This window comes from Pimephales promelas, chromosome 3, assembly GCF_988280905.1.
Source record: "Pimephales promelas chromosome 3, fPimPro1.hap1.1, whole genome shotgun sequence".
Classification (NCBI taxonomy): Eukaryota; Metazoa; Chordata; class Actinopteri; order Cypriniformes; family Leuciscidae; genus Pimephales; species Pimephales promelas.
Genome location: NC_142771.1, coordinates 4,773,373 through 4,800,766, shown reverse-complemented (window position 1 = coordinate 4,800,766; position 27,394 = coordinate 4,773,373). Strand labels below are relative to the sequence as shown.

The 27,394-nt window shown below is 38.7% G+C and overlaps 2 protein-coding genes across 5 annotated transcripts in view; both read left to right on the top strand.

The window, feature by feature from the left end:
* The first annotated feature begins 13,682 nt into the window (after nt 1–13,682).
* Nucleotides 13,683–16,027, top strand: LOC148981897 (GTPase IMAP family member 7-like). The gene is made up of 3 exons (XM_089129202.1): nt 13,683–13,956; nt 14,811–14,870; nt 15,049–16,027. The coding sequence occupies exons 1-3, from the start codon at nt 13,923–13,925 to the stop codon at nt 15,957–15,959; spliced, it is 1,005 nt and encodes a 334-aa protein (XP_088985328.1). The 5' UTR covers nt 13,683–13,922; the 3' UTR covers nt 15,960–16,027.
* Nucleotides 16,028–23,297: 7,270 nt separating this feature from the next.
* The window catches only part of LOC148981893 (GTPase IMAP family member 8-like), a 128,823-nt gene continuing 124,726 nt past the window's right edge, over nt 23,298–27,394 (top strand). For all 4 annotated transcript variants that reach the window (XM_089129145.1, XM_089129146.1, XM_089129144.1 and 1 more), the window contains exon 1: nt 23,298–23,383. The gene's annotated coding sequence lies outside the window, so the exon portion shown is untranslated. The remainder of the gene's footprint in view (nt 23,384–27,394) is intronic.

Sequence of the window (27,394 nt, the reverse complement as noted above, 5' to 3'; positions counted from 1 at the left end):
CAGATGAAACGTCAAACAGACACGGGTGCTCCTGCCAAATTTCTACTAATTTTTCTTCCATTTATTGAGTCTAAATAGACAGAGAAAAAGCCTTTTTCTAAAACAATGCATGTTGTTATGTGATCTATAACTCCTCCCCGAACTCCCCGCTGCTCTGTATCTTGCTCTATCATTGGCTGTTGGTAATTGCAGATGTAGTTTTCAGTCAGAACACTTTTCACACAGCAGGATTTTTTAGGCTACGTCCACATTAATCCGGATACATTTGAAAACGGGGTTTTCGTTTAAAAACGCTCTCCGTCCACACTAGCGTTTTCAGGCGTTTTCCGATGTTTCAGTGTGGATGAGAAACTTCTAAATTCACTTTACTGCGCATGCGTGAAACTTCACAAAAGCTCACTGAGATGATACAGATGGGAAAATAAATAATAATGTCATCGCACAATAACAGGATAATTTTATTTAGAAAATATCTCACCATCACGGATGCGTCCAGGTCACATTCAGTCACCATATGTTTGGTCTAAAACGCAACTGCTCTCCTGTTTTGCTGCAGGACAGCAAATGTGAGTACTACAGACTACATTATCTGTCATCTTTGCAGAACTGTGCTATGAAGAATAGCACATATTAAGTATCATAGAAAGTAACACATTTTAGCAATAGTGTAAAAATGAATAACACATAACAGGCACAACACCGATAAACATGAATATCTATTGGTACTACATGGATCACATGACTAAAACATCGTTTTGAAATACCTCCGGTTTCACTGTCCACGCTACAACGCGAAAACGGTGTTTTCAAATTTATCCACTTTGAGAGCGTTTTCCAAACGATACGTTTTTGTTGACTTAAAACGGCGTCTCGGTGTGGACGGAAGGCCAAAACGGAGAGAAAAATATACGTTTTCAAACGAAAACGTATTAGTGTGGACATGGCCTTAATCGACTTTGAATTCTCTCATATCGTGTCTTTGCTCATTCACACTTTGTGATTGTCACTCGCGTGAACGAGCGCCGATTTGCCTGTGATTTTGGGCATTTCTCTGTGAATTCTCAAAACCAGTCGGCGAGACAAAATCGTGCCTAAAATCATGCAGTCTGAACTCGACATTACAGGAACACAGCAAAATCCCCAGTGTTAAATCAACACTGCTCAGTCAGAGTACATATTGTCCCAATCTAAAGAGTGTTAAAAAAGTGATAAAGTTAATGAGATAATTAACTGATTATGATTGAGAATTGGTGATTAACACCTGCTGTTAACAAGCAGAATGAGTAAAGAAAAGAGAAACACAAAACTGACTTCAGCCAGAGTCTTAAGAGAAGAGAAAAGAAGACATTAAATCTGAAGATCTCAGCAGAGGAGGATTAAACAACTCCACAAACAGCATTACCAGCTTCACTTACTACTAGAGGTGGCTAATCCAGGGGCCAAAGAGAACAAGTCCTGCCATATGTTTATTCCACCCATGAACTCAGTCATCTGATTTCACTAATTAGTTATGTCTCCTTTCTGAATTAGCAAATCCTACATTTTAAATATTATTATTTAATAATACAATACAAACCAGTGAGGATTTACCCAAAATATCAGAAGAGGAGAGAGACGCAGAGAAAGAGCGTCTGCTCCAGCAGAATATAAAGAAAATGGAGGAGTGCAGACAGAAGTTGGACGAGGCCATGAGGAGTTACAATGTGACCGCTGATATGTATGCAGCAGAACTCAGGAGTATTGAAGCCAGAAAACATTGAAAACATTGAAAACATTGAAATCTGGACGAAGAACCACAGAAAATCTTGTGCGCTTCAATAGCAGACATTAAATTATTTTACAAATGCAATGTTGGAGCAGCTACTCTGACAATAAGCTATTAAAGTGCACTGTAAAACCTTGCTGTGAAAAAAAGTGTCAAATTCTGACACATATAGGCCTACCATTCCAATAAAACAGTAATGTACAGTAGAAAACAATGCATTCTGGGTAATAATTGTCATTTTTGAGACAGTAGCCACGTTAGTATCTTGTGGCCACGAGTTACTATCTTGTGGCCACGAGTTAGTATCTTGAGGCCACGAGTTACTATCTTGTGGCCACGAGTTACTATCTTGAGGCCACGAGTTACTATCTTGTGGCCACGAGTTAGTATCTTGAGGCCACGAGTTACTATCTTGTGGCCACGATTTAGTATCTTGAGGCCACGAGTTACTATCTTGAGGCCACGAGTTACTATCTTGAGGCCACGAGTTACTATCTTGAGGCCACGAGTTAGTATCTTGAGGCCACGAGTTACTATCTTGTGGCCACGAGTTACTATCTTGAGGCCACGAGTTAGTATCTTGAGGCCACGAGTTAGTATCTTGAGGCCACGAGTTAGTATCTTGAGGCCACGAGTTACTATCTTGAGGCCACGAGTTACTATCTTGTGGCCACGAGTTAGTATCTTGAGGCCACGAGTTAGTATCTTGTGGCCACGAGTTACTATCTTGAGGGCACGAGTTACTATCTTGAGGCCACGAGTTACTATCTTGTGGCCACGAGTTACTATCTTGAGGCCACGAGTTAGTATCTTGAGGCCACGAGTTACTATCTTGAGGCCACGAGTTACTATCTTGTGGCCACGAGTTACTATCTTGAGGCCACGAGTTAGTATCTTGAGGCCACGAGTTACTATCTTGAGGCCACGAGTTACTATCTTGTGGCCACGAGTTAGTATCTTGAGGCCACGAGTTACTATCTTGAGGCCACGAGTTACTATCTTGAGGCCACGAGTTACTATCTTGTGGCCACGAGTTAGTATCTTGAGGCCACGAGTTACTATCTTGAGGCCACGAGTTACTATCTTGTGGCCACGAGTTAGTATCTTGAGGCCACGAGTTACTATCTTGAGGCCACGAGTTACTATCTTGAGGCCACGAGTTACTATCTTGTGGCCACGAGTTAGTATCTTGAGGCCACGAGTTACTATCTTGAGGCCACGAGTTACTATCTTGTGGCCACGAGTTACTATCTTGAGGCCACGAGTTAGTATCTTGAGGCCACGAGTTACTATCTTGAGGCCACGAGTTACTATCTTGTGGCCACGAGTTAGTATCTTGAGGCCACGAGTTACTATCTTGAGGCCACAAGATAGTTATAATTAATTTTTTTTACCAAAGTGGGACCAGAGGGGCTCCGTAATCTTCAGCTCCTGGTCATGTTTACATTTTCTCTAAAATAACATGTGGATGGTCTAAAGCCAAATTGATGTTGGTGAAGGAGGTTATACTCTCTAAATAGTTTATTAATTGTTCAGCTACAGCCTTCTCCAAATGTTTTGACATAACCGACTAAATTGATATTGGTTGATAATTTTAAAATCGGGCTGTGATTTCAACAGGCGGTGACGTAAGCTGTGTTCCAATGTGAAGGCTGCGTACTTCGAAGGCTGTAGACTTCGAAGGATGCAGTCTATTTGGCCTTTGAAGGACGCTTCATGTAGCCTTCGTGGGATTTCCTAATTGCGCAACCAGGTGTTCCCTATTACTGCTCCTGGCGCCAAGCAACGGATCGAGAGAGTACAGCTGCCACCCTGATCATTCATTTAATGAAACTGAGTAAACAGCTATGGAGAAAGGCTATTGTCATTTTGTTGTTTTATATTTTACTGGAAATTTTATGTTTTATATTTTCCTGTCTTTAAATGAGGGGCAATATATATAAAATCACATAATTTCAATTCACATAACCACTAAAAAAATATTTCGAGTCATGTATTTTCGGCTCAAGAGTTGGCCAGAGCTGGTTTAATGCTAGAGGCTGCGTCCTGAATAGCCAGATTACACTGTAAACTGTTCAAATATTGGGTGTTAACCTACGTAAATATTGTAATGAAATAGCCTTAAAAATAATAATGATAAAACATAGGCACATGCCTAACCCTAACCCTAACCCTATAGCCAATAGCCTATTCAAATGTTAATCGTACCATACGATTTTGTAGGGTTTTCTTTTTATTGTCTAAATGGACCATGGTGAATATATTTATACAGGCTGTCAATCCTATTTGAATATTTTAAACCAAATATAAAAAGTCCAGTGCAAACGTCGTTACTCCCGCTCGTCGTCGTCAGCTGTCAGTCACAGTTGCTAGGCGACAAGAACAATCCTCCGCAGGCTAGACCGGTCCGAGCGCTTCAGGTGCGCACTTTGATATGGGACGAAGTTGAAGTTAGCAACAATTTGTTAATATTGTGACAAGGACCAACAATTTGTTACTTTAATTTTTAAAATAACCAGTGGGAGAATGTAAGGAACTTCATACTGCGATAGTATTCATGTACAAATGTGAAGTAGCCTACCCTTTTTCCCTCACAACACTACACATTTTACATTAAACGACACAAAACAAAAGTATATTATAGTTTAAATGTATCAACCTTGCAAACACTCACAGACCCTTACAAAAATAAACAAATATCCAGAGCCATGAATTCTCTTTTGTGTACACATTTAAAGTTGCATAAAATAATGAAATAATGAATAATAAAGAAATACAATGTACAAGAAATGCAATACAAGGCTATAAAAGCCGTTTTCGCATTTCCACTTGACAAAACCATGCAATGCTGACGAATAAGGTAAGATAAATAAGAAAGAAAAAAAACGAAAAAAAAAACAACTTTTGGCTGTTAACACTGGTTTCTCTGGCTATTTGAGTAAATAAAAACATAATACTTTTACATTTAAATGTGAATTTGCCGTCCACCACTGAACTCTCGGCCACCCTTTTTTTAAATAAAAATGCTGTTGTCACCCGCGCAATGATTTATGGGGTAGGATCGGGTAGGATAGTCCGCGAAGTGTCCATTTATGTATCCTTCCTTTCACGGGGAAATGAAGGGTGCATTTGGCGTCGCTTTTGAATTAGGTAAGCCTTCGTCGCGCTGCAATGACGAAACCGGCCTTCGAATACGGCCTTCAGAGGATGCATAACTGAATTGGGACAGCCTTCATCCCACCGCGATGACGCAATCGGCCTTTAAATGCGGCCTTCGCGGATGCAGCCTTTAGGTGTGTTCGACATCGCCTGCGGCTGGATGCAACCGATCGGCGAGAACAGCCGCGTGCAGGCGGGGAGGAGCTGCAAACGGAGACGTGAAGTCGAACAATTTCTGGTTCCCGTAGTGACGGCTCACGTGGTGTTTGCATGCTTATACCACAGCTGAAGTGAAATAAATGCAACATTTGCCAAATAAACAGATTTCAGACACATTTTCATTCAACACTTTACTGCTTCATACAGCATCTGTTTGAACTAGAATAAAGTTCAAAATAAGCCTATAATCAATGACGTGGAATCAACGTTTTTTAATCAGTTTTATTTTGATAAACATGATAAACATGACACAATATAACATCGGGACTACATGAAAAGAGTGTTTACTGTTATAAAATACTGATTTGTGAGCTTTAGTGGAACTAAACGTGTGAGAATAAACACGAAACGCACGTGATCGTTGTCATGCGGTGAATCCGGCGAATCGTGGAACAGCTGTGACATCACCAGAGCTCTTGCAGCCGCTCTTGAGAAGCTGCGCTGGCTGAGTCCTCCGGCTACTCTCGTATCGCTCTCGCGGTACTTTGATGGCATATGTCACAGTCACGTGGAGTCAGCGCTGCATCAAGTCGGACAAAATTTCTAACCGGCGTGCACTGCTTCAAGTCAGCTACCGATCGGTCTGCGCAGAGCTGCATGAAGTCGAACAAGCCTTTTGAATTGGGACGTACTTCGTCGCGCGGCTGTGACGCAATCGGTCTTCAAATACGGCCAACCGTCCTTCAAATACGGACTTCGGAGGATGCAGCCTTCACATTGGGACACAGCTACAGTGTTACGTTCCCGTATCGCGTGTGTGTTCTTGTGTTTTTTCTTTCCCGCTTTCTCTCTCTCTCTCGGTTACTTTCACTTTTGTAGGTACCCGTGATTGGCCAATTGACCTGTCAATCATCGTTGGCGCTGACGTCACCTCTTTTCGCCATCGCCAATAGGAACAGGCCACCTGGGGAATAAGAGTGCACGCCAGACGTCTCCACGGAAGCTCTCGGCTCGCTGAGACTCAAACCACGCTGCTCTCTGTCACTGTTACGCTGCTCCTTTGTATACCCTGTTGAGGTCTCGTTCACTCGGTGTGATGCTAAGTTGTATGAGTGAACTCTCCCTGTGTTTGACTCTCTGATTTTATGTGACCTGCTCTGCAGAGCGCTGGAGGTTACTAGTATGGAGAGGAGATAGACAGATAGCATGTCACGTGACATACACTGCACCATGCAGGGGTTTTCGATTCTGTCTAGTACACTAGGGTAGGGGTGAGCGCCACACCTTGTATTTCTGCTTCTGTTAGTTAGTGGAGACTAGATAGGGCGTCTTGGACGCTGAAGATTATTATTTTCTTCTTTATTTTCTTAGTTAGGATTAGAGGTTATTTAACAGCTAGACTTCATTTGGTTTTGTTCTTTTCTTTTCTTTGGCGCCGTCCACGTCTATCTTTTCTTCTTATTAACTTTATCCACCTTACAGAAATTCTGTATAACATGTCCATTTTTATATTTATGTTAATCTATATTCGTATAGATTAAATTCTCTTCACTTTTGCCACTGACCTTATTTGTTGAATATAAAGGTTTTGGCTTTTTGCACAGGCTTTTTGCACTGGTTGTAGAGTTTTTTTTTGTACAACTCATGGTTTATGTAGGTTTCTCTATAATGTCATCTTTAAAATGTTGTACTCCCGAACCCCTGGACTAATTTGGGGGTCGTAACACACTGTGAAATCAGTGACTTTAGCCACAGCCTTTGATTAAATCAACTATAGAAATAGTAATAAGAATACAGTACATTAAAACTGGGGTTTAGATGTAGTTTTATTGTTTTGTTTGTAGTCACCATTGTGGTGATCAGTTTTTGATTTAGTTGGGTTCTTTGACCCCTGACTTTTTAAAGGGTTAGTTCACCCAAAAATAAAAATTAAGTCATTAATTACTCACCCCCATGCTGTTCCAACCCCGTAAGACCTTCGTTCATCTTCGGAACACAAATAAAGATATTTTTGATTGAATCTGAGAGCTGGATCAGTCCTAGATAGACTGCCTAAGGGACTGGCTCTTGATGGCCCATAAAGTCATTAAAGAAAAGGTTTAAATATTCCATGTGCCTACAGCGGCTCAATTATAAGTTTATCAAGCGACGAGAATACTTTTTGTGCAAAAAAAACATAAATAACGACTTTATTCCACTATTCCATTACTTCCTTATGGGCGCATGCGCGAGAACTGAGACGAGGACGTTCTCATTCGTCTTTGTTACCGGCTGCTCACCGCTTAGGAGTTTTACCGCCACCTACCGTATAAAATGATGATCCATATATAAGGCGCTCCAGATTATAAGGAACACTGTCGTTTTTTGAGAAGATTAAAGGCTTTTAAGTGCACAGCGCGCATCTTCCTCTGCTTGTAAACAGGAAGTTTTGCGCTTCCAGCTATATCAGCACATCATCTTATACGGTAGGGGGCGGTAAAACTCCTAAGCGGTGAACAGCCGGTAACAAGAAGTAGACGAATGAGAACGTCCTCGTCTTAGTTCTCGCGCATGCGCCCATAAGGAAGTAATGGAATAGTGGAATAAAGTCGTTATTTATGTTTTTTTCGCACAAAAAGTATTCTCGTCGCTTGATAAACTTATAATTGAGCCGCTGTAGGCACATGGAATATTTAAACCTTTTCTTTAATGACTTTATGGGCCGTCAAGAGCCAGTCCCTTAGGCAGTCTATGTAGGACTGATCCAGCTCTCAGATTCAATCAAAAATATCTTTATTTGTGTTCTGAAGATGAACGAAGGTCTTACGGGGTTGGTACAGCATGGGGGTGAGTAATTAATGACTTAATTTTAATTTTTGGGTGAACTAACCCTTTAACATTAAACAGAGAGAAAAGCAATCATGTGATATTGATTGTGTATTGGTGATGATAATCATCATCTTCAGTTGGCTGAAGACAGTTGATGTTCTTGTGTTTCTGTTCATCGTTTCTCTTTTTTCTGTTATTGTTGTGACATTCCCAGAATTCCCTGTTGTGTGTGTTCATGATGGTGTTTAAGACTGTGCACCTCCTTTATTTTGGTATGTGTCTCAGCTTGTGGAAAACTAATAGTGGTGAACTGATTGATGTTTTTTTACTACCTGCATTATTCTTGTGGTCATCAGAATAATACAACATATAACAGTGAAAACACAGATAGCTGAAAATTCTGTCAATGATGGGAAGCATTTTCTCACAAATTACAGAAATTTCAGTCAATTGTGTGGAAAGAGTAAAGAGACATCTTTTTCTGAGTGTTGCTGTAATTGCACAACTATAATGCTATTCACATTCACATAGACATTTTCTTCTGGCCAAGCTTTTGTCCACAAAGCCTCTTTTCCCACGGCCCACCTGGCGCAAAGAATGACGGCCCTGGAGTGGACGAGATCTTGATTAATTGATAACACCTTATTATTCCACATTCCACTTTTGCGTTCCACGTACATTAGTGGGTGCTACGACACCTCTTCTGAAAGAGTACAGAATCTCCCGATCAAAACACAGGCGAAGATGATGCAGAAACAAATGTTACTGGATGAAATGTCGACCCAGGACGACTTATAAGACTGTCAAAACTTGGAGGGGTTAATGGACTCTTTTGATCATCGTTCTGAATCTGATCCAGACATAGTCTTAGAAAAAAATGTGTTCTCAGCTTTTTTCTTAAAATGTTGCTGCTAATTGTTTTCAATGAATGAATGGAGGTTGGAGCTTCACTCAATAATTACACTTGAATTTATTTTAAGAGTGCTAGCCTGATAAGTAATATATATATGTGCAAGAAAGAGGCCGCACTACACATAGACAGTTTATTTTGTACAAACGCGTTTCGACCCATGCCTTCTTCAGTGAATTAATATGACTCTTGGAATTTTGCTGTGAATACTAATTTAGTTAACTAAAATTACAATTGCAATTTATATGTAGGCTACCTAATGTCTACCTCACGTTTTATCTGTACATCAGCATCAGGGAATGACAGTAATCTTGTTCATATGTAGACAAAGCTGCTTATGCATGTGTAAAACTAACGGTGAAGACTTAAATGTAAACCCTGATTTTGTGTCTTAATCAGCTTTTCCATGACGCTTGCTCCATTTCTGTAAATCAGTTTTCATATTCGTACTTTCTCACCCGTTGCTCTGACTATAGTTTTCTTCATCAACAGCCGTTTGCACCCCCTGCTGGTGAGGACGACTAACGGATATTAAGATCATTAATGGGTAATCTACTGATATTCCTGCAGTTCCAGGATGTCAAATGTTAAATTTGCTGTCGAATTTGAACCACTAAATTTGTAAAGCGAAATAAAATTTACGGTAATTGTCTGTCGAATATTATCCCAGACAGCAATAAGTGTTGGGCCAGATCCAGCCCACATCTGAAGTGGATTCCACACGAACACGATCTGGGTCAGATATGGGCTGAAACTGTTGCTGTGTGGGATAGGTTGTATTTTTAAACAGAATGAACATTTTGGAAGTGAAATCTGAAAGGTGAATATGGATGATTGAATTTTTAATAATGAAAATTTGAATTTAAAAATTCAAGTCCACTTGGCTGATTATGCAAAATGCTGTTTCCATTAAAGGAACACTCCGACTTTTTGGGACTTTAGCCTATTCACCTTACCCCCCAGAGTTAGATAAGTCCATACATACCTTTTTCATCTCCGTGCGTGCTATAAGTCGGTTTGACGCACCCACCGCTAGCCTAGCTTAGCACAAAGACTGGATGTGAATGGTTGCAGCTTTTATACTAATCCAAATGAGTGACAAAATAACGCAAACGTTTTCCTATTTACATGTTGTGGTTTGTATAGTCACAGAGTGTGCAAATATCAAGGCCATATGAGACACAGACATCTTTTGACCGTATAAATACTATATTTTCTGAAGGGGAAGCACTGCTACTTGGGCAGAGTGATAACAATCACCTGAGACGCACCGTGACGAGGAGCAGAGAGTTCGCTTCGCTCAGCGTTGGAATAAAGAGTCAGCAATTACTAACGTTAGATAGCCTAGAAAAGCAAAGTTTATCATGGGTGTTTTCTTTATTGTATGAGCTGTGACAATAAACAGGGGAGACCAGGTAATACAGTACCATGTTTCATTGATTTCCAACCAAAAACGCACCCAGATTTATAAATATCACATGAATAAATAATTATTATTACAGGAATCAATATATTTTAAATGCAATTTATTAGCTGAACCAAATGTATTCAACAGTAAATACATTTGCCTATATAATATACAGTATTGCATTACTATAGGATAGAATAAGGGGAAAGTAATAGCACAAATTGTTTTTGCACAATGAACTCACAGCCTATCGTACCCTTTTGCACGCTCAAGTTCGTTATTTACATGGTTATTTCAAATTTAGGCTACTAGGCGCGCCGCGCGCAGGGTGCAAGTTCAACGCGGTGAACGCGGTCGTTTTTTTCCAAGCGCGTCCGCACCGCATCAAGATAAAAACATATTCATACCCTAATCATATAATAGTGTCACTAACGTTACATTAGCTCTGGCTAATGGCACTGTTACAGTAGGTCATCTAAAAACATAACGGAACACTTACCTCAGCCGCAGGTGATCCACTTGTCCTGTCTGTGCTATCGATGGGATAACTTTCAGCACATTATGGTCCGTGTGGCAAATTCCATTTTTTCAAAATAGTCGTCCTCATTGAAATGTACCGAGCAAACATAATGTCCCTTGATAATCTATTTAGGTGTGTTTGGATAAATATCCAGAGTAAGTTAGCCATTTCTTCATCCAGTCAGCGTTTTTAGTTGGAATTCTGTGAAACATGGTATTACCTCCCCTGTTTACAGTCGCAGCTATTTACAATAGAGCGAAAACCCATGACTCTACACTACGCTTTTACTATTTATAAATTGCTGACTCTATTACCCAAACACCGAGCGAACTCTCCGCTCCTCACCACGGCGTGTCTCCGGTGATGCGGTTATTACGCCGTAAAAGTAGCAGTGCTTCGCCTTCAGAGAATAGTTCCCAGGTTTTATACGGTTAAAAGATGTCTGTGTCTCATTTGACTTTGTTATTTGTACATTATGTGACTATACAAACCACAACATGTAAATAGGAAAACGTTTGCGTTATTTTGCCACTCATTTGGATCAGTATGAAAGCTGCAACCAGTCACATCGAGTCTTTGTGCTAAGCTAGGCTAGCGGTGGGTGCGTCAAACAGACTTATAGCACGCACGGATATGAAAAAGGTATGTATGGACTTATCTAACTCTGGGGGGTAAGGTGAATAGGCTAAAGTCCCAAAAAGTCGGAGTGTTCCTTTAAGTAGGCTAGCTGATAAATGTTTGAACATGATTAATCACGTTAGCGTTGCTATACAGTTTTCTTTTAGCATGAAAAGGGAAACAAGTCGAATTCCCATCTAAAATGTGTAAATATTTTAATAAAGCAATTCTATTGTCACGTCTGCAGTTCCATCAGTCCGCCGGCAGAGGACCTCATCACTCCATTACTAACCCCAGACAGTTTCACCATCACAGCTGTAGTGTAGAGGACAAGAGACCGGGGATGATGCATTATACAAAATATTTTTTTTAAACTCATGTTCCTGAGGGTGGGATAAATTTTTTTATTGTGCATTATTGACTAACATATTGGGGAAAACGCTAATTAAATATTTAGCCTGGCAATAAATGCCAAATACATTATTCATTAAAGTATATCCGAAGGATGTGATGTTCTTGTAATTCGTTATATGAATGTGTAACACAAATGACACAGGTTTGAGGTTTGTGACATAATAGGCTTGTTTTGAGATGAGCAAAATCTGCGCATAATCGATCACCGGTGATCAGCGCGAGATGCATGCCAGTTAGAAATGTGTCCGAATCGGTCCTATAGATCGGTCCGAATGCGGTCCACCTGGCTCTGATGTCATGCCGACGTATGTCAAAAAAAAACTCTCGCGAGCGAGAGGCGGAAATGTCGGATTCTGCTGTCGCGTGCAGTTGCTCTCCACCGACTGCGCTGATCAGATCAGAAGCACGATGGGAAACGACATGCTGACGACACAGCTTAATGCTCAATGGTTTTTACCGTGATGTTTTTTTCTTTTTTAACATGTTTGATTTTAAAACTGATCATGTTTATACATACGGGTGAATAAACTCTCTGACGAGCCATATGGGTTATTATGTGATGTCATTTTTATTAAAACAATATAAAAACACTTGTCTGTATTAAATAAAAAGTGATTGATAAACACATATTTGAAATGTAATTAAATAAGAAGTACTCTGGGTGTCTTGTCATTATATTTATGTTGATATAAAAGCAACAGAACTTAAATCACATCTAGTTTATTAGCAACACTGTGCATGAGCCAGTAGGCTTGTTTGAGATGAGCAAATTCTGCGCAGAATCGATCACCGGTGATCAGCGCGAGATGCATGCCGGTTAGAAATGTGTCCGAGAACGGTCCGCCTGGCTCTGATGTCATGCCGACGTATGTCAAAAAACTCTCGCGAGCGCAAGGCGGAAGGGTCGGATTCTGCAGTCGCGCGCAGTTTCTCTCCACCGACTGCGCTGATCAAAAGCATGATGGGAAACGACTTGCTGACGACACAGCTTAATGCTCATTGGTTTAAACAACAGTGATGAAGGTAAATTCCATATTCATTAAGCTAAATTCTCCAAATCAAGGCCATGTTTTATTTATTTATTTTTTTCAAATTGAAACTGATCTATATTGTGAATCTCTTAAACGGGTTAAAAATAAGAAAGCTATAGTCAGTAACTCAAATATACTAGGCCTACTCTAAAATGTTCAAGTGAAAAATAGCTCTCATTTTATAGATGATGAAGTTTTTAAGTCTGTCTATTTAAGCTAAGCTTATTTTGATTTATTTATTTAGGTTATTTTATTATTAATTTTATTCTGATGTTTATTTATTTGTCGCTGTATAATAGGCCTATTTGTTTCACGAATTGTGGTGCTTGTAGGTAGGCTGTTTGTAACTTGCATTCTAATAAAAAGGTAAAATAAATAAAAATAAAAATAAAAGAACAACAGATGAATTGTTCTCTTTTAAAATGTTTGATTTTAAAACTGATATCATGTTTTATGTGTATTCATATGGGTGAATAAACTCTCTGACAGTGCCATATGGGTTATATTTCATTTTTGTTAAAACAATAGGCTAGGCTACCTATATAAAAACACGTCTGTATTAAAGAAAAAAAAAAGATTGATAAACACATAGGCTATTTGGAATGTAATTAAATAACAAGTACTTTGGGTGTCTTGTTCATTATATTTATTTTTATATAAAAGCAACAGTTTATTAGCAACACGTGCACGAGCGTGAATCCCGTTAATCCCGCGATATCCGCCTTTGATCTCACAGATGTCTGATTCACTGCGAGAACCGAGATCTGTCCGGCTTTATTGTGCTTTTTTCACTCCTCCCTTCACTGCAGCCGCCTACTCTCGACTACATTGCAGGCGAGGCGAGGCGCATCTCAAACAAGCCTAGTGTATGTCTATGTGCATGAGCGTGCACGAGCGTGAATCCCGCGATATCAGACTTTGATCTCACAGGTGTCTGATCCACTACGAGAACCGGGATCTGTCCGGTTTAACTGCCCTTTCTTCACTCCTCCTCTCACTGCAGCCGCCTACTCTCGGCGAGGCGCATCTCAAACTCTGACGCTGTGTCTGGTCACGTGATCTGTTCGACTCTGATATTCGCCATTAGGCCTACTGCGGGAAGTTGCTATAATTTACACCTCATCTGAATCATGTCGTCTCCTACTTCCACAAAAAACCGAAAAGGTAATTAAGCGTAGTTTATTTGTATAGATATTAGGCAAAATCTGTTTCCGTAGTTTATATTAGCAACTTTTTTTTTTTTTGCTTTACTTTCGTTTTCCAATGGAATGAAACATTGTTTATCTGAACATATAGGGAACAACGGGAAAGAAAGAAAATATGTTGTGTGATGGAGCAACAGATTTTGTGTGAAAATTAATCATAAAAGTGCTTTGTTTGTTTAAAAATAAATATGAGGTAGCTGTGCGCCTTAAACTTACGGGTAAACCCCATGCTAAACACACGCAGTATGATGCAGTACTTTAACACACACACACACACACACACAAAACAACTCCTCTCAGAGAAATGTTTCCATCATAATTCCCTATAATAATATAGGCTACTGATGGATCAAAATCTGAGGACCGTGCATTTGTATGAACCATCAAAAAAGAAGAATAAGCTCTTACAGCAGAAGTTATGCTACCATTTTGTAATTGGACTATAACGAAATGTTCTTATAAATACAGATTCAAAGTCATGTCTCCGAAAAATGTCAACCCTTAATAAAATGTTTTAAAGACAATTTTAATAAAGTTAAACCAAATATAGTTTTTTTAGCAAAAAATATTTATGTATTTTTTCGCCATGAAAATAGCCACAGAAGCTTGCATGGCATTACAACAAACAAATACCAATACTAAAATAATGTTTTTAACAAAGTTAATACATATTCAAAACAATTACTTTGGCTTTATTTACTTTTGGCTTTATACTTTATTTTTTTCAATATAATTATAAATGGTAAGTTACCCCAAGCTTTCATTTGTTTTATTAAAAATGTAATGCTTGTTAATTTTTCCAAACAATTATAGATCCTGGTGATGTGAAGACAAGGAAAGGAAGAAGTAGTCCTGATTTTAACCGTCCAAATAGTAAGTGTGCCCACAACATAGGCTATTTGTCTCTTTATTTTCTCGATTCTAATGTTAATTGAATTATTTTATTTTAGGTCATATAAAGATTTTTTGAAAAATCTTAATTATTTTTATTATTTATTATAATTAGTGAACTATTGAATTGTACATATCATCTTTTTACTGTATTGTTCAGTGTCTTTGAGAAGGATGGTGTTGGTGGGAAGGACTGGAGCAGGGAAAAGCTCTTCTGGAAACACAATCCTGGGCAGGAGAGTCTTCAGAGCCGCCAAAAGCCCTTCATCTGTTACTAAAGAGTGCTGGAAGGAGACTGGAGAAGTGGCTGACCGTCAGCTGGAGCTGGTTGATTGTCCAGGGATCTTTGATACGTCACTCTCAGAGAATGAAACCATAAAGGAGATCAGTAAGTGTATAAACATGACGGCACCTGGACCTCACGCCATCATCCTGGTCATTAAACTCGGCCCGTTCACTGAAGAAGAGAGAAACTCAGTGGAGAAGATCAGAACTGTATTTGGAGAAGAAGCAGATAAACACACACTCATCCTCTTCACACACGGGGATGAACTGACAGACAGCATTGAACAAACTCTGAGTGAAGCAGGACCTGAACTAAAAAGCCTCATAAAATCATGTGGTGGACGGTATCATGTTTTCAACAACACAGAAATCCATGATCGCAAACAGGTTTCAGAGTTTCTGGATAAGGTTGATGACATGTTGCACATGAATGGAGATCAATATTACACCAGTGACATGTTTCAGAGTGTGGAAGAAATGCTCAAGAAGAAAGAAGAAGAGCTTAGAAAGGAATACAGTCAGATTATACAGACACTAACAGACGAATTTATTAAAGAAAAGGCCAAACTGGAAAAGACCATTAGACAACTGAAGGAATCCGGCCGGGAAAAAGAGCAGAGAATCAAAGAGCTGGAAGAGGAAGTGAAACGGAAGGACAGATATCTAAAAGAGTCGAAGCGTTTTTATACGGAGAAATGCAAGAATGTGAGACAGGAGTTGGAAGAGACACAAGTGGATGAAAACATCCCACAGATCAGCAGAAAACTACGAAAGCTCCATGTCTGATATAGTTTACTGCGAGTTGTGTCAAATTGATCATTTTCATGTGATTTTAATTAAAGGCTGGAATACACTATATGACTTTTAAAATCTGAACAGATTTTTAAACAGCAGGCATACACTTGGAAATGGTTAGATAGAAATGCAGGTCATCATACACTACTAAACGGAAACGTGTCACATTCTTCAGTGATTCTGTATGTTTCGGCCTGGGAGTGAAGTGAGCTGCGTTAACCCCACTGTGTAAATACTGAAACTGATTCTGTGATTACGAACACATTTCTGTCATGCATGGCATGCACGAGCTAGCCGCTCCATCTAGTATATTGATAACATGATCACTCGTCAAGTGCCAAGCTGATCAAGTTTTTCCCTTCTTTTTTTGCCTTTTGTCTTTTACAGTTTAAGACTGAATCATTTCCTTCATTTTAACATAGGATAACGAATAGTAAGGAATAATGTGTATATCAAAACTGACTGCATAAATTACTATGCAGTCTATGCATATCTATTTTAATTGCTGTGTTCCGAATTGTATCATGTCGTATGCTATAGCATAATCAGATATATACTGAGGTAAGCTAATGATCTACATCTTGGAAACAAATAAAAATGCTTTTTTTTTTTTTTACTTTTTACACAGTTATTGTCCAAAGGCCTTTTAAAACTGATTATCAAGCTAAAAGACATCCAACTTTTAAAAAGAGTCCTGGACTCTTTTCTATTCAACTGCATCTCATGTTTTAAAAAGCACAAAAGAGTGCAACAAGAGTCAAATTGATCATTTTATTGTAATTAAGAGTGCTGTTAATTACATTTCCTGCAATGTTAAAGGGTTAGTTCACCCAAAAATGAAAATTAAGTCATTAATTACTCACCCCCATGCTGTACCAACCCCGTAAGACCTTCGTTCGTCTTCGGAACACAAATGAAGATATTTTTGATTAAATTTGAGAGCTGTATAACTACCACATTGGCTCCTAAGGTACTGCCTCTTGACGGCCCAAAAAGTCAAAGAAGAAAATGTTTAAATATCCCATGTGACTACCGTGGCTCAACTATAAGTTTATCAAGTGACGCGAATACTTTTTGTGCGAAGAAACAAACAAAAATAACGAGTTTATTCGACTATTTCTTTTCTTCCTTGTAGGCCAGAACGAGACTTCCTTAGATTTCCACGACGCATGCGCGAGATTTGCGATCTGCTCACACCAGCTTACACCAGCTTAGATCGCAATTCTCGCGCATGCGTCGTGGAAATCTAAGGAAGTCTCGTTCTGGCCTACAAGGAAGAAAAGAAATAGTCGAATAAACTCGTTATTTTTGTTTGTTTTTTCGCACAAAAAGTATTCGCGTCGCTTGATAAACATATAGTTGAGCCACGGTAGTCACTTGGGATATTTAAACATTTTCTTCAATGACTTTCTGGGCCGTCAAGAGGCAGTCCCTTAGGAGCCAATGTGGTAGTTATACAGCTCTCAAATTTAATCAAAAATATCTTCATTTGTGTTCCGAAGACGAACGAAGGTCTTACGGGGTTGGAACAGCATGGGGGTGAGTAATTAATGACTTAATTTTCATTTTGGGGTGAACTAACCCTTTAAAGCCTGCCATGTGAGTTAAGCTCACTATCCCTTTGGCTGTCACATTCATAAAATTTTAAGTTGCATAAATATCCTAAGTATCAGAGAAAACAGACATGTCGTTCCAATAAAATTGTTATGGGCTAATTGTTAAGCCAGTTGTTTATTCATTCACCCATAAATAAACAAATAAATACATGTTCAGTGATTTTCTTAACCTTTGTTTCAAATTATGCATTTTATGGGGAGAGAAAAAATCATTGTTAAAATAATCTATGATAGATATAACTTAATATGACCTCGATAATAATATCAATATTGCAATTATAAATTCAGCACAAATTGATTTATCTTTTTATTGCATCGATTGGATACATTTACTTATCCTGATCCTCGCACGTTTACTATATGTTAGCTGTTTAAATATATGTAGGTGTCATTTTTAGCTGAATTCTCAATTTAGCTGAATCTTTAGCTAAATCTACAGTAGCCTAACAATGACACAACTTACAATCGCCAAGTTGTTGTTTTTGGTCCGCCTGTAAAGTCAATTCTACAAAAAAGTTCTAAACACATTATAAATGTTACATATGTATTGCTAAAACATATTACAAAGACTGTGAACTGTGAAGTACTGAAATGTGGAGTTAGACCGTTAAACAGTTTTTTACCATTGCAATTTTACGGATTAATTGGGCGGGGCTAAAACAGGGCTCGATGACACAGTGGAGCCCATGAGCTGCTGGACACGCCCCTATTTGATGACGCACAGAGTCTGATCTCTCCCCATAACACTCCCCGAGCACATTCGCCACTCAATCGCGAGTGACTGTCAGTACTATTAGTTACTACAGCTGAGCCTACAGTTTCCTAGCTAGCTATGCCTTCGACACGGACATGCATGGGCTAATACCTGGATGCGATCATGTACAAAACAGATCGGTATCTTCATTTAAATTCCCTTAAAAACAATCACATCAAGAAGAGGTTTTTAGAGAGCCGACCTTGATGAAGAAGAAATGAGGATCACCGCCAACACTCGCCTCTGTAGTGAACGTTTTACACTGGATAGTTTCTAATTTTCCTCAGAGACAACTGGGATTCACTGATAATCCGCTGTTACTGGTGAACGGGGCCGAAACCATAGACATAATAAATACATAGACGCCCTTGGCCACTGGAGCGTACGTCAACGGCGCCTCTTTCCCATACCTCTCATACCGGGAATTGAGAAAAATGCCTGTTTTGTGCGCTGCTTTGGGTTGTACAAATCGCCACACAACTGAAAACAGCTTTCGAGGAAGTACCTTTCACAAGCAAGACTGAACGTTTGTTTTTGGTTGTATTTGGTCATGATTTAATTAGTAAGTAACGTTTAGAGATTAAATACTACTGTTATTGTGTCACGAAATGTAGTTTTAATAGTTTTTCAGTCGACAATGTAGTTGTTTAAAGCTCAAATATGTGGTTTGTTTATAAAGATAGAGCCTATTTAAAAATTTGATCTGAAGTTTTCGGCGTTGCTGCGCCCCCGCCCAGCGCTCGTCTCCCCCGCCTGGAACAGCCGTAAATTACCTCGGCTAGTGCTTCTGACGGTTGCCGCTGGTTCGGATGTCTCTAGTCTAGAGGTTAAACATGAGATATAATTCGTATAATTTGTGTTTATCTTTGGTCTCATTAATCTATAAATGGTTCTCTGGTAAATAGTTTTGGCTGAGGGCAAAGTAAAGTTTCATAACTTTATATTTAGGCTATTTTAACATTGTATCCTGCTAGGTGTTTGACTGAAGCTACTGTTATAATGGCTAGCCTATTACTGATCAATAAAACTGAAATTTAACACAAAGAGCTAAATATTAAATATATGTAACTATTTAACTTATTTTTGTGTGTGTGTATTCTGTAGTTGAAATGTCTTATTCTATTGCTATTATAGCATTATTCATAAACTGTACTATCAATATTTTAATATAATTATATTCATGACCATTTTATGTGCTGTATACTATTTGTTTATTTTATTGACTAAACTATTTACTATTACTTCTCACTTTATGTTAATTACTATTTGCATTGCACTGCATGCCCAGTTGTACCACAACATGTATTATCATGAAAGATCCACTTATCAATGTTATTGCTAAAATCTGGTCAATCACATAAAATGCTTTTTCCACAATGAGCAAACTTAAATATCTCAGTATGGGTGTCTTCACCGTTCTTATCCAAAAACGTTTTTATCCAGAAAAACGCTGCTCACCCGTTTACTTACAATGCAGTCTTGACCTCCGCAAAATGGCGGACCCGTTGACGTATCGCAGCAACGTTCCAAAGCGGCCAATAGAGCGTCTATCTATGGCCGAAACGACTATAGAGGGGTTTCACGACGCGTCATCAAACCGGAAGTCGGCCATTTTGGAGGCACTCCGCATCACAATAAGCATTAGTCTCGCGTAGCCAGACCTTCAGACTGACGGCTGAAGGTCTGGAATTCATAGCAGCTTTCTTTGGTCAAGGCCCGCCCATAAGGCCGTTAGACCGACATGTCAAACAACCAATTACAGTTCGTTTCGTTCAGCGTCATGTTTCGGGGCGTGGAAATGTCCCCACAACAACAGACCGGTGTGCAACAAGTCAGTCAGCAGTCACCGGAGGCGCTAACAACGCTCCGTGTTATTAAATTCACCCACGAACTCGCTCATGTCCATCTTATGTCCGCTTTGTCACACGAATGTAAGTTACGTCCCCACCCCAGTGCGCTCACGCCTACTAAATAAACGCCTCACCTCCGGCGCCGCGCACTCGCTACATTCCCTTTAGCCTTTAGTTTAGCACATCTAGTGGATGCATAACGCAAACCCAGTCAAACGTTTGACTCTGCAGTATCTTATGTGCCTTATAATCCAGTGTGCGCGACCTATATATGAATACTAAATCGGCCAGCTGCGATGTCAGCGTCTGTCTCATGTTTGTCCACAAACGCAGCTGATATACCCTTCGCAATTAAGTACTTCACTTGATCTTCCATAATAGATTGGAGGGGACATACAACTACGTTTAGCTGATCTTGAGAAATGCTCATTGTCACTCACATAGGCCACTCATATAAACACAACAGTTTTTCTTCCGCAATCACATCTGCGCTTTGTTTCCCGGCGGACCGAAAATAAACGCGACACTGACGCCCCCCGGAAATCCGATAAAATTCAACCAATCAGATGACGACTTCGACATTCCTGAAGTGTTTCCAGTTAAGTGTACCATATGCATCAGACGTTTAGCCAACGTTCCGTGGGCGTGACGTCTGAGGCTGAGACTATAAGCATTGGCACTGAGCTATATCTCGAACGTCGTCAAGGAAAATGTTTAATTATTGGCGTGTTTCAGGTTGTACTAATAGGAAAAACCGAGAAAAACATTTGGAATATTATCGACTTCCAAAATTTATTAAAAACCAAGGAGAGGAATGCCAGAAGTTATCAGAGGAAAGGAGGCGCTTGTGGTTGGCAAAGCTCAACCAACATCTACGAGGGAAAAATCTGCACAATATCCGGATTTGTTCGGCACATTTCTTGTCAGGTATTGTGAAATATTGATTGCAGTGGCTCATAACACATTTAGACATCTAGACATCTAGAGCAATGATATTAATATTTTGAATAGTAAATAGTAATTATGTGTGCTTATTTTACTGTAAAGCACTTTGGTAACGTTAGGACACTGGCTATTTAAAATGTTCTATATAAACAAAGCTGACATTGACATAATATAATCCATATCAGGCTACCGCATGTGGCATTAATGACTTAATATGTTATTGTTATCGTTCTTAAAAATGTAGAGCTAAAATGTGCTGTATTTCTCATTATATTACAGGTAAGAAGTCTGACCTTTACCAAAAGGATGACCCAGATTTTGTGCCATCTGTTGGACTGACAGGTCAGCAAGGAGGTTCACCTCAGTCAACCAAAGAAACAGGGAACTCAAGCTACAAACGTCGCATGACTCGAACCCAGCTGAAGCTGAAGCTGCTACTGCTTCTAGTGCTGCTGATGACCCCACCACAAGTGATTGTCAGCAACAATTTTTGCTGCATAGGGACTCAAACTGAATTGACTGGTGATGTCATTGAGGGTATGACCACTGAACTTCAAAATCTTAGAACTGAAAACATTCAGTTGAGCTCTGATGTTGCACATGTGTCCACTTCCTATGACCAAAGTGCCTTTGTTGACAAGGATGAAAAGGTTTTATTTTTCACTGGCCTACCTACATACCAGATACTGTTAGTATTATTCACATTCCTTAGTCACCACCTCCCTGTGAGGAAGTCACTTGATAAGTTTAAGCAGTTGATGCTGACATTGATGCGTCTTAGGCTTAATGTTTCCACAACCTTCCTGTCATATGCATTCAACGTGTCAAAAGCCACTGCTTCAAGGATTGTCACTGATGTAATTGATGTCATGTTTATTCGCATGAAATTGCCCACATCAGGATTCATGTTGAGGGTGTGATTGGTTGTGTGTGCCAGAAATATACAATTTTTGGGGGAATATTGCCAATTGATTTATTGATGTACAAAGATAGTGATGGGTATTGTACCATAGATAAGATTGGACTTGTCTGTTGTGCTCTGGTGAACTTTAGTCCATCAGTAGTTGATTTTGACTAAATTATATTTTTATATGCACTTTGCCAATAAAAATATAAATGAATCCATGTCTGGACTTGTCTATTAAGCCTAAAATGATCTATAAATGATTGTTAATTTACAGTCATTAAGTCATTGTTTTGTTGTGGATGACAACACACAGCATATCCCGATCATCAGAACACAGATTTATTAAAGAAAAAAGACTTTTATCAGGACACTTATAAACTTTACACTACTATAAATCATACAGTCTAATAGTGCAATACACTAACTGTAAACACAATTTTGTATGTAACTTGAGTATAACTTTTATTTGTCAAAATAGCTTTACAAAAATATCACCAACTAAAAAACAAATGCCAAAAATATTTAAAGAACACATCACAATTACAGAAAAGGTGCACAATTCAATATATCAGGATATGCAACTGAAGGAAGAATCACCGGGTTGTTATGGATCTAAGAAGAGGGAGCTAACTCGTAGGGATCTGCACCGCCAATAAATCGTAATTTCTCAAAATATCGCGTTTTTTCTTGTGGCCCAAGTCCTTCCCTATATGCCTTTGCATCTTGGACGCGCTTTGATGAGCTTTTCTGTTGTTTAGACATGGCTATAATTCACTTAAAGTATCCAAAGCGCACAATACTCCATTGTGCTCCATTCAGTTGTTTACACCGAGTACCTCCAAAATGGCCGCGCATCCGGGTTACCGCCCAGAACGTGACGTCGGTGAAACCCCTCTATCTCCCGCCTCAGCTTTCTTGACTGCTTAACGGCGGATGCGGACTTATTTAGCGCACTACCGCCACCCTCCATATATGTTGTGCTTGATGATCTAGCTAAAAAAAACCTACACTCGCTCAATGATCCTAGTGTTCTTTAAAAATTCAAACACATATTTTATTATTCTATGGTCGGAAGCTTTAGACAAAATATCTCTAAAGATAAATCTTTCCTCATTCAAATTTGGCTGGGTGGCTAATAACACATTTTTCTGTGATATGACAGACTCAGAACACATACTTAATTTTGACTTTACAGGGACTTTAAATGTGAAATAGGTTGCGTCACGTGACGACCAGTGAGATTCATGATTGCGGAAGTGGAAGTGATGGCCGAGCAAGTGTGCTTGCAGAAGAGAAGAGTGCCCAGTTTTTTTTTAAACATAGCACAGCTGATAATCTTTTTGGTGAGTTGGACTATTTACCTTTTTTTCAAATTGTATTAAATCTTCCTGGGGAAGATATTGTAGATTTGCGTGTGTACTACATAATTTGTAGCAGAGGGGGTACCAGGATGTCATGTTTGGGGGGGGGGGGGCATTTGGCTTGTTTGGGGGGCAACATAAACAATTGAAAAAATCGACGCAAAATTAAGCTATACTACACACAATCTGTTTAAGTGCAGATGTTTTTCTAAGCCAGGAACCCAGAGATAGGCACAGGGCGCCTATTAGACTATAGGGCTATCACATAAAAGTTAATCAAACCAGGTCAACATCAATAATATGGTGATGATATTATTATTGACAGATTCATATATATCAGAGGGCTATTTCACAAAACCAAGATAGCGGATTAAGCCGGGATTTTCCAGATATCCTGGCTGAATAAAGCCAGGACTCGGTTTCACAAAAGCAGTAGCACATAAGTTACCATGGCGTTTTATTCTGTGCAGCTAGCCTGCTCCAGACCAGGCTAACAGCCAGGCTTAGTCAATACTGGTGCCTTATCTGTTCAGTCAGCGGTCACGCCGATCAGAATGTGTTTTGTCAGTTATTCCGTTTTGTCATCTATGTGTTCACCGCAATTTTATCAGTCTGCATTAAAATACCTCAGATACATATTGGCATTCAGTCGCCTACTATTATTATTGTAACATTATGATGGTAGCCTACCATTATTAACTATAATAATAATCCATATGGGCATTGTTACTGTTCAGTTGTGTTTTTGAAGACTGCTGTTCTAAGTTTGACAGATAGGTCTTTAATAGGCTATTGTATGTGATGAGGGAATTTAGAGATATGGCTGATAAAGAAGCAAAAGTTTTGTCAATCAAGTCAGGCAATATAAGTAGCTCTAAACACATGTTTCGTCCTTTACAATGGCATGCCCATTTTTGGATGACATCTGATGAAGCACTTATATTGAGAAGGCCTTTCAGACGTGAAAGAGTGTTTCGGGACAGGTCCGACCCATTGGCTTTTCCCGACAATTACCTGCAAGAGCGTTAGGGTGGAGTGGAGGAAAATGCCTCCCTTAAGGAAAATGTGACATTACTGTAAAACAAAACATAAATGTGACTAGAATTGCCATCCCAGTTTTGAGTGTCTTTGGCAGGAGTTATTTACCAAATATTAAAATTGCTCAACCTTCATAATTAATTTGTTTTTTGACTGAAAATATTTTTGTACAAAGGGGGCGTTTTGCCCCAGCGGTGGGGTAAAACACCCCCCAAGGTGGGGTAAAATGCCCCCTTTCTTACCAACCAGTTTCCTTCATAGATCAACAGCAAAATGAGCATAGTTTTTAATCTCTAAAAGTAAAAGGCAAGTAATGCAACAACATAATATATATACCTATTAATATTTATTTCAGGAATGTACAAAATAGCCAAAGTTCTAACATTTGAATATTTTGATTTCTACACCTATAATTGAGGCCTATAATTGATGTTCATCACTATCATCAAGAAAAACAGAAAACCCTAAATAAATATTAAACATAAATTAGTATATTAATAGTGAAATATATTCCATAAATGCATTAAAAGTCACTGTTTTATCATTGGGTCACCTAACCACCTTCCATCATTGCATTCACCAAGCTAGCTAGCTAATGCTCACTTGAAGTCATGTTCATGTTTTGTTCAAATATTTACCGCCTAGTTATACTGCATTAAAGTGTAAAATAAAGACTTTGATGAACAGAAATATGTTACTGTAGTAATTATGATAAAGAGAAACTATGCCCCTTGGGGGGCATTTCACCCCACTCTACCCTACTGCTTTTCTGGGGATGGCATCCGCTACCTGTGCAGACTGTTGGGTCCCAAAATTTTATCAGACACTTACCAGTTCTCATATTTGATCTTGACCTGTTGCCAGGTCCTCTTTGGTCCAGTCATGTTTGTTCTGTAAATATTGATAGGATGTGTAACAAAAAAGAGGAACGTAAATTAATAAGCTGTGTAACATAAATTAATCAGCTGACAGCAGTGTTGGGTAAGTTACTCTAAAAAAGTAATTAATTAGTTACTAATTACCTCTTCAACAGTGTAATTAGATTACTGTACTAATTACTCTCTCTAAAAAGTATTTAATTACTAATTACTTTCAAAATCCCATATCAATCTCAACGAGCTGAATAATACAAGGATAGGCATGAATCTGTTTTAATTCTTTCAAATAAATACTATAAAAATTGCATGAATTATCTTTAAACTGACCAAGGTGGAGAAGGTTACATTAGCTATAAAAACATACTTTTTAGCATCAGACAATAGGCTACATTTTGATGTTAAACCCACTATTGTTTTATGTCTGATCTCATGACATTTCACACTTTTTTCATACATATTTTACAATAATTCATACGAATTTGTACGAGTGCGGTCGTAATATTTAGATTCCTCATAAAATACATACGAATCGCTGTGAGATCGGATTGATCTATACACAGTATTTACCTCAATTACATCAGAAGGAACTGTAATTAAATTACAGATAAATGAAGAGTAATCCCTTACTTTACATTTTCAGGGAAAAGTAATGAAATTACAGTAACTAATTACTTAGTGATTAGTTACACCCAACACTGGAAGTATGGCGCACGCAACTTATCCATTGTAGCATCAATGAATCTGTGATGGACTGTGTGGTCTGTTGAAGAAAGCTGTTGACTCCCACTTATCTGAATGTCTTACACCTGGCTTGACATAGCCGCTCCTCCTGAGCCTGGTTTGGCCTTTGTGAAACTGATAAAGCCAGGATGCACTGATTAAGCCCAGCTAGGTCAAGCCCAGCTTTATCTCTTATCCTGGATTTCTAAATTCTGCTTTTGTGAAACAGCCCTCAGATCATGGTGATTGCCTGTGTTTGTTTGCTAGAAGACGTGCTACAGGAGTAGGCTACCGAGAAGGATGAGAGTTTTTTATTTTTTTAATTAATCTGAAGTCACGTTTGTAGACAAGAGGTAAATTAATTTGTTTCTTATTCTAAACTGTCCCAGACGTAGGTGCTACTTTTAGGGCTTAAATGTTTCGTGAATTACTCTTAGTTAAACAGGAGTCTAAAGTAATGAGTCACACCCCCATTATTTTTAGGAGTTTCGCCAGTTAGGAGCTACTTGTAACAAAGATTCTTTGTGAATGCTGCCCCAGGTAAACAATTTTGTGCAATTTTGAACAGTATGAGAACAGTATTTGAATGTTATTCTCTGGATGCTTTGGAGAAAAGTGTCTGCTAAATGAATAAATGTAAAAATGTAGGCCTAGATAAAAGGAAACATACTAGGCTACATGCAGGGGGTCAGGAGACCTAGAGAGTTGAAATAAAAGCTATTTTTGTCAAACTATAAGAATTGAAATTATGATATGATTTGCAGAGGCAACATAACTTTTTTAAATATAGTTTTATTTTTTTTTATAATAATTAGTGGAGCTTGTACACTCTATACAGAACCCTTTTTAAGGGTTCAATCAAAAGACCCCTTAAGGGTTCTTTGTAACCAGAAAAAAAAGGTTATATGGAACCTTATAGGTGTTCATTCATTCATTTAGTTATATAACTGCACGCTATTAATCAGGAAACAGTTCATTCATCATTTATAAAGCATTACTAGACATTAATAAGCAGTTTATAAATACAGCTATAAATGCCTTATTCTTGATTTAAAAGCATATCTATATTGTGTTTAATAATTGTATTTTCATACTTTATTAATGATCAATTTAGCATTTCTAAATGAAGTATTGCATTATTTATAAACCAGTTATTTAGGAATTTTCAGTTGTTCATAAGGTCACTTAGAAAGTGTAAGTAAATGACCCCAATAACGGGCAGTAGAAAAGCAATAGGCTAAAAAAATGTAATGAACGTTCTGGTTAGGACTGTTCGTTTTTTCTTTAAGGGGCTACTGGAAGAGTTTTGAGATCTATGGTCAAAATAGACTTAGATAAATATATTTAATTACATACT

Excerpts from the sequence above, each read along its gene's own strand:
- LOC148981897 (XM_089129202.1), top strand. The coding sequence starts at position 13,923 with ATGTCGTCTCCTACTTCCACAAAAAACCGAAAAG. Across the intron at positions 13,957-14,810 it reads TTCCACAAAAAACCGAAAAG|ATCCTGGTGATGTGAAGACA; the intron begins GTAATTAAGCGT and ends AAACAATTATAG. Across the intron at positions 14,871-15,048 it reads TGATTTTAACCGTCCAAATA|TGTCTTTGAGAAGGATGGTG; the intron begins GTAAGTGTGCCC and ends TGTATTGTTCAG.